Source organism: Quercus robur, chromosome 2 (assembly GCF_932294415.1).
Source record: "Quercus robur chromosome 2, dhQueRobu3.1, whole genome shotgun sequence".
Classification (NCBI taxonomy): domain Eukaryota; kingdom Viridiplantae; phylum Streptophyta; class Magnoliopsida; order Fagales; family Fagaceae; genus Quercus; species Quercus robur.
Window position 1 is genome coordinate 31,377,490 of NC_065535.1, and position 12,332 is coordinate 31,389,821.

Consider the following 12,332-nt stretch of genomic DNA (forward strand, 5'->3'; position numbering starts at 1 on the left):
TGTATATATTGGGCCGAGGCCCAAGCTGAGGACGAGGGGTCATCTGAGGAGGAGTAAACATTGTCAAGAGAGCCCGTGTTAGTAAATGAAGAAGTTAGTTTTAATCATAATGGCCCAGGAGGATAGGCCGAGGATGAATGCCTCCTCGGCTAACCAAAGTTGAGGTTCGTAGAGGTGGTCTGCCATTTAGGGGATTGTTCCAGGAAGTTCTATTGGTATGGGTAAACATTGCAGAAACAAAGGACAGAGGGGAGTCCTAAAATATCTAAGGAAAAAGCTACTACTATCGCATTAAATACTCTACAGCTAACTCTCTGGCCGCATTAATGTGGATGTGATATCTAAACAGTGGTTTTCAGCCTTACAGCTACTATATAAAAATTTTAGGAAGGTGCTGATGGAACAAGTATCAAACACCAACCATCTGGTCTGCACGTTGAGTGTAAAGATGAAAGTGGAAGAGAGTATTAAAGGAGAAGGAAGCAATGAGACAAAGGGATCAAGAAATTAAGTGCAAAAGACTGTAGTAATCAAGAATTGTATCTGTAACCAAACTTGAGAGAAATATATAAGAACTAATCTCCTCGGATTGTGCCGAGGATAATTTTCTTCAGTGTAAACTTTTCTATCTTCATTATCTTGTCATCTGAATCCACTTTAATGGTGATCTGATTCATTAAAGCCTAGTTTTCCAACCCACTCTCTACAAGTCCATCCACCTTTTGGGATAGGGACTCAAATCTAGTCCTTACAAGATGCATAAATTTACATGTAAATATAAAAATTAACATAAAATTATGATTGAAAGGTTACTTGATATGAAATCGAGATAAAATTCCATTTTGTAAGTTTAAATACATGAATTTATATACAAATATAATAATTGACCTAAAATTATAAACAGGATTTAGAAGATCACTTGACATGAATAAGAAGAAATTGTATGTGTGTGCATACATGTAATAGTTAATTTTTTGGAGTGTTAGCTTCTTCCTATGTGTTCCGTTGTGTTAGATTTTCTCATGTTCGTAAGAAGGATAATTTCCTTCTCGTATTCTAGCTAAACAAGCTCTATGTATTGATGATTTCATTGCTTGGATTGAAGATAATCATTGTTTTGTAGAACAAGCTCTTTTTCAAGATTTATCTATTGCATTTTCTTAATAAAATTGCTTGTGTGTTTCATAAAATAAAAAAAAAAAAAAAATATATATATATATATATATATTTTTTTTTTTACAAGATAAAAATTCTACTCTACTCTAATTGAATGTATATGTGTGAAACTCCATTCTGAAGATTTGAATCTCAACCCTTACCCTCACACTTGACCATCACACCAAAATTTTGTGAAAATATGAAATGCAATTAATAATACACTTGCATATGATTTATTTTGCTAGGAAGCAGAAACAATTGAACAAATGGAAAAGGCCAGCCTACCCCAGGTCCCAACGGCTTTTTCGACGGGTCGCTAAACACTTAATACCACGTCACAGCATTTCACACACTTTATTTAATACTTCTATCCATCTTTCGTCTCGTCACACTCTCACTGCTTTTATTAACTACTCGCTAACTCGTCCATTCTCAGCTACTCACTGTGTCTGTGTCTCTCAAACTCATTTATACTCTTCAAAACAATCACTTCCAGACAAACAAAACCATCTTTTTCTTCAACTTTTCTCTCTCAGTTTTTGCTTTCCATTCTTAAATAAATTATTGCTCAAACTCCTTTGGCTTGGATCTATCTCTTTGTACCATTTCTAGATCTACCATAAATATCTCTTCTCGAATATTCTAAACCAAAATCTTCAAGTAAATTTGTGCTTTTCCTCTTGTAATCACCCTCCAAATCTCCTACAAATTAAGCAAAAAAAAAAAAAAAAAAACTCTTTGTTTATTATTATTGCCCTCAAGAATAGCTGAATTTTACGAAAATGCTACGGTTTTTGGTTTTGCTCTGCATTTTCTCAACCGTTTTGCCGTTATGGAATTTGGAGAAGTGTGTAGCGGCTGAGGATTTGATAACGTGCTCCGGGATAGTACCGACGAGGCACCGAAACGACAAGATCTCGATCACCGACTTCGGGGGCGTCGGTGACGGGAAAACGTTGAACACGAAGGCGTTTCGGGAAGCGATATATCGGATTCAGCACCTGAGGAGGAGAGGTGGCACGCTGCTTTACGTGCCTCCAGGGGTGTACTTAACGGAGACCTTCAATCTCACTAGTCAAATGACGCTTTATTTGGCTAGAGGTGCTGTTATCAAAGCCTCTCAGGTAAAAACTCGTTCTAAAATTTTATGCAATGATTTTCAATTACATTACTCAATTTCACACCTTAAAACATGTTTTAGCGTCGGTGCGTAATAAAACTAGAATCAGCACTACACGTGGCATGTTTTGGACACGTGTTCACATTGTATTGATTCGAATGCATTGAATCAAGTAGGTAAGGTAACTTTGGTATGAATGGTTATGTTTGGGAAGTTATTGGTTACAAATTAGTAAACATCTTTAGTAGTTTTTGAAACATGGTTAATTTTGGACCAGTTCTCTTTAAAATTTGGAAAAAAAAAGATAAATAAAATGAGTTATTACATAGTTTTGTTGGTATAACACTATAACTTATAATGCAGTGTAACGTAACTTTTTTGAAGGCATTAATTGTTTCTTTTTTGTTTTTGGTTGTGTAAGCGGGATTTGAACTTAGTCCTTTTGTTCAAGAACAAGAGATTTTACTGGATGAACTAAAAAGTAAACCCTTTTTATTTTAATGCAAATGGAGAGGATTTGATTGGGACATGTGTTGGTATAATTAGCTTCTTTTGTTAGTAAAAGAGTTAAAAGAAATGAAAAAACTACCTCAAAAAAGAAGAAGACAGTCTTCGGCCTTACTTTGGAAAAGAAATTTGGGGCTTTAGATTGGTTTAAGGAAGAGAATGGGCATAGTTGAAGATGTAATTTTTGCATGATGATTATTGTTTTGGTTGGCTTTTGTATAATACTAAAAAAAGATCATATTTTAGCCAACTAAGATCAAAATTCATTAACATTAGGTTATATAAAGTTGTGTAAAAATACATGGTTCATGTAAATTTACATTGGCATTATTAGTTTTGCATTTAGATTTTTTTTACATATCCCGAGTATAAAGGAAGAGAGTGAATATTTTGTGTAAAAAAAAAAAACAATTAAAAAATCAAGAAAAATTGATTAGGTTTTTATTCTAAAATATGCTAAAATTTTTGCAAAAGCTTATGCAATGCTCTTAGTGAGAAAGATTTGTGTGGAATTCAAGGGGTAAGGGGTTAAAGAGATTTCCATGATCTATGGTGGGTCCGGGCTTAGGTAAGAAATGAATATGGTGGGTCTATGTAGCATGTTTGCATGTGCATTACATTTACAGTGTGGGAATATTAAGTTTGTTGGACAGCTAGATTTCTGGCAAGTGGTCTTGTCGTATTTGATAGTGTCACGTTAAATTAGAATATTGCTTCTTCCATATTTCCGTTGGCTTGTGAGGGATGTGTAATTGTGAATACTGTATGTTGTTTTCACTTCAACATTAAGGGCCCATTTGGATTGAGGGGGGAAAGGAGGGGGAGTAGAGGGGAGTAAAGTAGAGCAGGCTATAAATAGACTAATTTTTGGTTAATTCTACTCTACTCTGATCTATTCTACTTTCCCTCTCTTCCCCTCAATCCAAGTGGACCTTAAGCACAGCAGCAAACCATTGGTGACACCTGCAAATCTGTGATTTGAAATATTAATATTTAAGCCTAATTGAAAAATATAAGGATTACATTAAAATATGGCAAGATTGTTAGTCTTATTGGTAAGGACAGTGTCAATTGCCCAAAATTATGTTCTGCTCTTGCATATTTTTGTGGCTGAAAACAATGCCACCCCTGATCACCTGGGGATTGGACACCACATCTCTAGTGGATCCCATATCCTTCTGCATTTGGAGCCCTACCCGACATGGATGGACATCTTGTCCTGTCTACAGTTGTATCATGCTTTTGGGTTTTGGTAGCTCATAATGTACAGCTTTGAGTTGGGGCCATGAATCATGCACTTCCTGAGTTTTAGTTTGCCAATGCGGGTATTGAAACCTTTAATGCATATTACCAATAATAGATGGGCTAAGGCTAACCATGGCATTACCTTCCTCAAAGACATTTTTCTCTTTACTTAATTTTTTGCCCTTGCAAAACTATGTCAATTGCTTAATGAGCTTTATGGTTGCAAAAAATGACATAAGATACATTTGGAATGGTTTTTGTTTCTTGCTAGAAGGTCCTCATAGGGTACCAGTTTCTGCTTTTGGGTTTGTTCCTGGCCCTGGGTTTAATATATCAACCATTTCATTAGATGCAATGTTTAAAAAAATTCACTACCTGATTGGATTGGGTTCCATTATTATGCTCAATAATGTGATTTCCTGTAGATACTCAGCCTTGTTATAAATTATCATTGAAAATATTTTCAATCTAATGAAGAAATGAAAAGGTAAAAGAATTAAAAGCTTTAAATGACTGCTAGTTTATTCCTTAGCCCAGCTTTAGTGAATTTTACATTGTGTTGAACTTTCTTCCTTGCTTGATGCTTCAGGATACTCAGAATTGGCCACTAATTGCTCCTTTGCCATCTTATGGAAGAGGGAGGGAGCTTCCTGGAGGAAGATATATGAGTTTTATCCATGGATATGGACTTCGTGACGTAGTAATTACTGGTGGGTATCAACAAGAACTGGTGTCATTGCTTTGGGTGGCTTATAGCATATTTTATAGATCTCTACTGTCTAATTGAGCATCTTAAATCATTTAGTAATTAATAATTGGAGCACCCTCTGTCAGACACTGACACTAGATGCTGCATACTAGAGAAAATCACATCTAAGTATGTAGCTAGAAATATACCTCATGAATGTGTAATGTTCTATTTATTTATGAGTATTAGAATATGTGGCCGTTGTGCTGTTTAGTAATAAAGCACATGCTTTTAAGGTGTGAGTTTTTCTTGACATGAAGTAAATGGAAAATTTCAACCTAGAACTACAGGTTTCAATACCAAACATTGTATCTTATACTTGTCTTCTGTTTTGCTTCTTTAATGATTTTTCATAGGTGAGAATGGGACAATTGATGGCCAAGGAGATGTCTGGTGGAACATGTGGAGGCAGCGAACTCTTCAATTTACTAGACCGAGTCTCATTGAATTTATGAACTCAAGAGAAATTATCATTTCCAATGTTATTTTCCAGAATTCGCCTTTTTGGAACATTCACCCTGTCTATTGCAGGTACTAGCATTAAACTTTATTTTTGCAAATTTTTGTGTTGGAACTGAACTTCACAATATACATGTCATGTAAGTATCTTAGAGAAATTGACAATATATTGCTCATATTGTATATGGTCCCAGTCCTATCAACTGGTGGGTGAATAAGGAGATCATATTTTCAATTCTGATGTCTAAGTTAAATATTTTGTCTTAGAATGTCAAAATAAATATTAATTTGCTACATTTTTAAGCTTTATAAGGGGCTGCCTGTTCCATATGGGTCCACTTTACCTGGGTTAAATACTTTAATGCAGTCCAATAATGTGAAGTTGGCAAATTATTTTTATGGAACTTTCAGATATTCAGCGAGTTTGCCAATAAATTCAAAATTTTGAATTGAATTTACATTTTACTGACCTGCCAAGATTCAGAACAGAGTTCTTAAATTTTAATGTTTTCATACAGCCCATTAGGTAGTCCTAGGATTGGATGGGTAGAGCTGTAATCTCATCTGGTGCCTCTTTCTTTTTTCTGCAGCAATGTTGTTATCCGCTATGTTACAATATTGGCTCCAGCTGACTCTCCCAACACTGATGGCATTGATCCAGGTAAAACAATCTTTGATGCTATGTATTTAGGCTTTCTAACCTATCTATTAATTTGTTTATTCCTAGATTTTTAGTAGATGGAGCAGATTACTTGTGCTAATCCTTCCTTACACTTGCTAGTCTTAAGATATCATAACTGTGTACAACAATAGAGGAAATCACTGATGGCTAAGATATAGATAGGTTGGTTTAATTCTGGGTTAGACCCCACAACCATTGGCTGCCCCTCCCATTGCTAAATAAGTATCTTGTGGGTGGAAGACACCACATACTTCTGGTCGTTTCATTCAAAGAGTGATGTTCAAGAAATTTTAATTCTATACATCCATAAATTTTATGATACAGATTCAAGCTCTAATGTCTGCATAGAGGACTCGTACATAGCAACCGGAGATGATCTTGTGGCAGTGAAGAGCGGGTGGGATGAATATGGAATTGCTTATGGTCGTCCTAGTTCTGGCATCACAATCCGACGGATAACAGGATCATCCCCATTTTCTGGAATTGCAATTGGAAGTGAAACCTCTGGTGGGGTGGAGAATGTCTTGGTAGAACACATAAGCCTTTTCAACACGGGAGTTGGTATCCATGTGAAGACAAACATTGGTAGAGGAGGGCTGATAAGAAACATTACAGTATCTAATGTGTATATCGAAAAAGCTCGAAAGGGGATAAAGATTGCAGGCGATGTTGGGGGTCACCCTGATGAGAGATACGATCCAAATGCTCTCCCTGTTGTCAAGGATGTCACTATTACAAATGTTTGGGGAGTGAAGGTTCTGCAAGCGGGTTTAATAAAAGGCCTGAAGAACTCCCCTTTTACAGGGATTTGCCTCTCGGACATCAACCTTCACGGTGATACTCAGGAAAAACGAAGTCCTCCTCCTTGGTCGTGCTCTGATGTTAGCGGAGCAGCTCACCAAGTAAGCCCATGGCCGTGTTCAGAGTTGTCCGGCAGCGTTCCGAGTAACTCATGTTCCAGTCACTTCTAAATTCTAATAATATTCATGTAATTTTCCAACTCAGTTGAAGTAAGTTACAATGATTTTTTTTTATTTTTAATTTATTTTAATTTCAGAATGCAAAGCAAAGAATTGTTTCCCACAACTACTAATCCAATTCTCTGCATCTCTAACAATCTTTGTACTTAACACAGCAAACCTCTTGGGAATCATGTAACAAGATGTTCTTCATTTCACTATTAATATTTTATTTCTCGAATTTAACAATATACGCGTTTTATATATTTCTAAATCATGAAATAAATTCGTTTTTCTTGAATTGTTTAAAACTAGTAGCATCTCATAACACAATCTAAACGTAGGAAAGTGTATAATACATGTATTATTATACTTACACATCCCTCAGGGATGCAAAGATTATTTACAAAAAGGATAAAACTCCCACATAAAACAGTACATAAAAACCCAAACATACATAATAAGCACATAAAATTAAAAGTAAGAGCCTCTATGATAATCAAACATAGCTAGCTTCAAAAGTGATGATTCAAAAACTTGCGGATCTTCCTCATAAACCCACCCTCATGTGTATGCTCATGCCCATGCCCATGCTCATGCTCATGCTCGTGTTCGTGTTCGTGTTCGTGTTCGTGTTCGTGCCTGTGTTTATGCTCTCTCTCCTCGTGTTCTTCTCTGTCCCACACTTGACCCTCCACGTGGCGATGATGCCTCTTCATCTTCATCTTGGTGTCCACGTCATCATCGATATGGAACCTGGGCCCACCGTGCCCGAACCTTCTCCACTTCGCAGGGGCCTGACGCACCATTCCTCGATCGGAGCTCGAGTCCTCGTTGCCGGAGGACAAGATCATGTCGTTACCGTACGGAACCTCACGGTCAATTGTGGAATGGACTATCGGTTTTGATCCCCACTGCTTGAACTCGCGGATTTGGTCCTCGCTTTTGTCGTTGTCGTCGTGATCGTGGTGCTGGTGGTGGCGGAGGTGGTGGAAGCGGTGGAAACGGCAACGGTGGCCGTGACGGAAATATAACGGGATCGGACGGCTCCTGAAGTGGCGGTCGATCGGGCGGAAGCTGATTGTCTTTAACGGAATAGAGACGGAATCGTCTGATTCTGTTGGAACCGTCAACTCGGTGACGGTGACGTCAGCTTCTTCCAATTTGGGCTGGGTTTCGTCGGTGGAGGTGGTCTCGGGTTCCGATTCCACGACGGTGTCGGTGGCGGGTTCGGACTCAGGTTTCTCGCTGGGTAAGAGGATCATGGTGTTGGGCACGGATCCGGGCAAGTGAAATGACACGTCTTCATTTTCCGGTAGATCTAACGGAGTAAAGGCGTGGCAGAGGGCGAACAAGAAGAAGATAACGGTTGCGGTGACGGCGAGTTTGGCCATTGTGGATGGAAATGATGGTTCTTAAGACCTTGGATAGAAAGAGAGGAAAGTTGTTTATATAGAAAACGAGGTCAGTGCGGGCAGATAGGGCAGGTGGTTTTAAGGGAGGTTTGACTGACAAAGAAAGGGAACTCGGGCAGCTGGCAATAGGGGTAACCAACCACGTGATTGGACAAAAGGAAAGGACTTTCCGGGTAGCGCGCTTAATTTTTTGGGTTCCCATTCGGAGAGCTGTTGGTTTGCTTGCGTATACGACAATCCGTTTCAATTGACTTTTTGGATAGTGCCAAATTACCTTCTTTGGGAAATTAAAAAGAAGAGAAGTGGGTGGGGTGGGGGGATATGGTGAAAGTGGTATTTCATATTTCTGATTGTGTCGTAATTTTATGAAATTTGGCATTGTGGCAGCTTTCAATTGGACGCTAGCCACATAATGCCAACGTACGACTAAGTGTGCCATCCAGCGTGCAATCCAACGTTTGCATTTTTGACTTGGTCTCATGACATTGTTTACGACTCAATCAAAAACGTAAAAACACGCATATTAATATATTTTTAAGTTTTACAGCATTATTCACACATTTAAAAATTATTTTACTATAATGTTTTTAGTTTTCAGCAAATAAGCGGTATCCAAACGCATTTTGCGTTTGGATTGCCCAATCTGTGCATCTGTGTTTTTTTAGTGGGTCTCATGGGTACTGTTCACTTACTTACAAAAGTCAGCAAAACACAGATTTCTAGGTAAATTTGGATCTCACATCACTATTCACACCTTTAAAATTTATTTTGCTATAGTGTTTTCAGCAATAAGTTTTCAGTTTTCAGCAAATAAGCGGTATCTAAACATATCTTAAGTTAAAATCCATAATAATAAAGAAAGCTACATGGGTTGAATAGTTTATTAATTACTGATAATGGGCTATTTTTTGTAAGTGTGATGATGCCATTTCTGTCTCTATTCTTTCTCTTTGGGTTTTTCTCCTAAGAGATTAATATGGGTTGGGAAAAATATATCATGTATAAGATACATGAGTTTTTCCACTTACATGAAAGTGGACCTCACACTCATGGGGTCCACTTTCATGTAAGAGGGAAGACTCATGCTCTCGATGCATGATATACCTTCATAATGGGTTGAGTCATTTCTTTCATCTCTTTTTATATCTGTATCTTTATTCATAAAAAAAAAAAAGGGTGTTCATGGGTTTGTTGGACTTAAGTTTGGTGTTAATTGGATGACTCACATTGTTAACTGCGTGTATAGTGGTAGTTGATTGAAATGGAATGAGAACTTTGATACTCAGATCCATTGAAATCATGGATCACCTTGTTGATGCTGGAGATTTGGCATTGTCATAGTAGATCTCTTAAGATCTTCGTTAGATCTAGCCATCAATTTGATCCGCATCAAATCTCGAGTGATAACACATGACAAAGAAAGAGTGAAGAGAAGAACAACACTTTGAATAGGTTGGTTTCATTGGATTTTCAGATAGGGTGGAGCTAATCTAATTATAAATGTGCAAACTTGTTGACAAACCTTTTTTTTTTTTTTTAGACCTTCCCTTGACCGGAACCTGAATTTAGATTCACTTCACTCCCAAATTTCACACACACATGTTTCTATATGTTTCTATGTATGTATTCATGTGTGTATGTATGTACCAAAAAAAAAGAAGTGTCTCCAATGATATTCTTGATAGTTGCTAGGGCAAATATGCTATAGCGTCAATCAGAGCCATGTAGTAATTATTGTGTACAACTTCAATTATAATATGTTTTTAGAAAAGGCTTTGGTCATTTATCTTTTTTTTTTTTGGTCAACTGGATATATTAAGGAAAGCAATTAAAGAGTTATGGCATTGCTATGACCGTGTCTACAATTAGGGATGACAATTTTACTCCGCCCCGCTTCGCTCCACGTGGGTTTTTCTTGCTCTGCAAAGGTGGTGGGGTAGGGATGGGGCCAGATTTTTGCCCCGCACCACGGGGTAGGACGGAGATGGGTTTAGACTTTTTAGAGCCAACCCGCCCTACTCTGCCCCATCTCCGCCCCGTCTCGCATTGATAGGGGTTAAATTGTAAATTTTTCATACCGTAAAATTCTACTATTTAAACAAACATTTCATCAGCTTATTTTATTCTACCTAACAAGACATTTTTTTTTTTTTTCTAGCAAGGTTGGAAATAAGGTACCAATTTTAACATTTTCTTTTGTCTTTATTATAAAAAAATTTTATATATTATTGAATCATTGATTTTGTATTATGAGATTTTTGTTTTTGTTGTGATATTGTCTTGTTAAACACTTTAATAATATTATTCAATTTTTGCTAAAAATTATTTTGATTTGATTGGATAAATTTATTTGTAATGTCAAGTATATTTTTATTAACGAAACAGGTTTTATTAAAAACAATTGTAATAGTTGTGGGCAAATTAATAAGAAGTAGAGTTTTAGGGAGTGGGGCGGGACTTTGCAGGGCCCCAAAGGGTGGGGATGGGGCAAGAAATATTTTCCCTTCATGCGGGGCGGGGCGGAGCAGGGATGGGGTAATACAAAACTATGTGGGGCGGGAATGAAGACTTCATCCTTTGGACCCACCCCACCCCATTGCCATCCCTAACTACAATAAACAGTACCCAAAACATCAAGTCTAAGTTGATCAATAATACAATCCGGGGGGAGAAGTAAAAATAATTTATTGTATGTTGTCATGCTCTATCAGCACCATGAAATCATCTATGGGTTGGTTATATGGCGTTATTAATAGGGCAATTTAAATCGAAGATTGGTTTCAATATTATAGAAACTCAATTATTTATTTATTCATTTTAAATAAAAGCAAATGATAGCTATTTATTAGACAAAGGAGCAAGGTTTTAAAAACTGGTATGGAAATTATTGTATGTTAAGTCATGCTCTATCAGCACCATGAAATCATCTATGGGTTGGTTATATGGCGTTATTAATAGGGCAATTTAAATCGAAGATTGGTTTCAATATTATAGAAACTCAATTATTTATTTATTCATTTTAAATAAAAGCAAATGATAGCTATTTATTAGACAAAGGAGCAAGGTTTTAAAAACTAGTATGGAAAAAGAACCAGAAAAGTAACTTGTGGGGCCCAATAATTTATGGGTCAGGTTCACTTGCTCATGGGGAGTCCAAATGCCCAAGCCAAAGAAGGCTACGGCCCAAGCTCAATAACATAAAGCCCAAATGGCTCGGAGATGTTGCCGATGACAGTTCAGTCCTCGGCAGACCCAAAATTCCACTGAGAAGAATGGCAAAAACAGTATAGGACCAAACTGGAAAGGAGACCTAAAATATCTCGGGAAAGCTGCCCTCATTACCCTTCCCAGATAAGACTCTGCATCCAGCAGAGCCGGATTCTTCGGCTTTATCAACCACCCCCAGTGATTCTGGGATTAGACTGACGGGACAAATATCAGCATTGGAAAGGTTGACCCTACACGTGGACGAAGGACAACGAGCGTCAGCGAGTATAAAAGAGAAAGTAAGTAATCTGTGTAAGGGGGCTGGGAAAAATAGACAAAAAACCAGGAGCTCCCATCCCACCTCCAGGAAAAAACACTCCAAGGAGGAAAGCACCTGAACTGTGTATGCACACCACAAAAACACTCACCGCCGGGTAACCGGGGGGAAGACCTTAATGCCCCTCGGAACAAGTCCGAGGAGCCCAATCCTTCAGGCTACGAAGCTGTAGGGTTTGGGTGCCCAAGCTGAACCCCTTTCTACGTAATTTCCCCTAAAATCAGGACCGGATCATCGCCCCGTGATCAATAGCTAGCCTTTCAAGCCCACTCTCTACAAATCATATTGTGAGGGATCTTTCATGTGCGAGCCCAACATCATTATTGGGCCGTTAAATAATCGTGTCCCTACAATTGGCACCGTCTGTGGGGATGGCTTGCACGTTGGCACAGGTGGCGTTTGAGTCAACTCTCTAGCAAGCAGAGATTCGTGGGTTTTCCCCCATCTCCGGCGACATGCAGTTGTTGTTCCGGCATAAACTTGTGCCAGGGCTTA

General features: G+C 37.9%; 1 protein-coding gene across 1 annotated transcript; it reads left to right on the forward strand.

Annotated features, from left to right (window-relative positions):
* The first annotated feature begins 1,533 nt into the window (after positions 1-1,533).
* Positions 1,534-7,127, forward strand: LOC126713331 (probable polygalacturonase). The gene is made up of 5 exons (XM_050413067.1): positions 1,534-2,282; positions 4,620-4,740; positions 5,135-5,309; positions 5,828-5,898; positions 6,244-7,127. Exons 1-5 carry the CDS (start codon positions 1,941-1,943, stop codon positions 6,888-6,890), a joined length of 1,356 nt encoding a protein of 451 aa, XP_050269024.1. The 5' UTR covers positions 1,534-1,940; the 3' UTR covers positions 6,891-7,127.
* Positions 7,128-12,332: the final 5,205 nt, after the last annotated feature.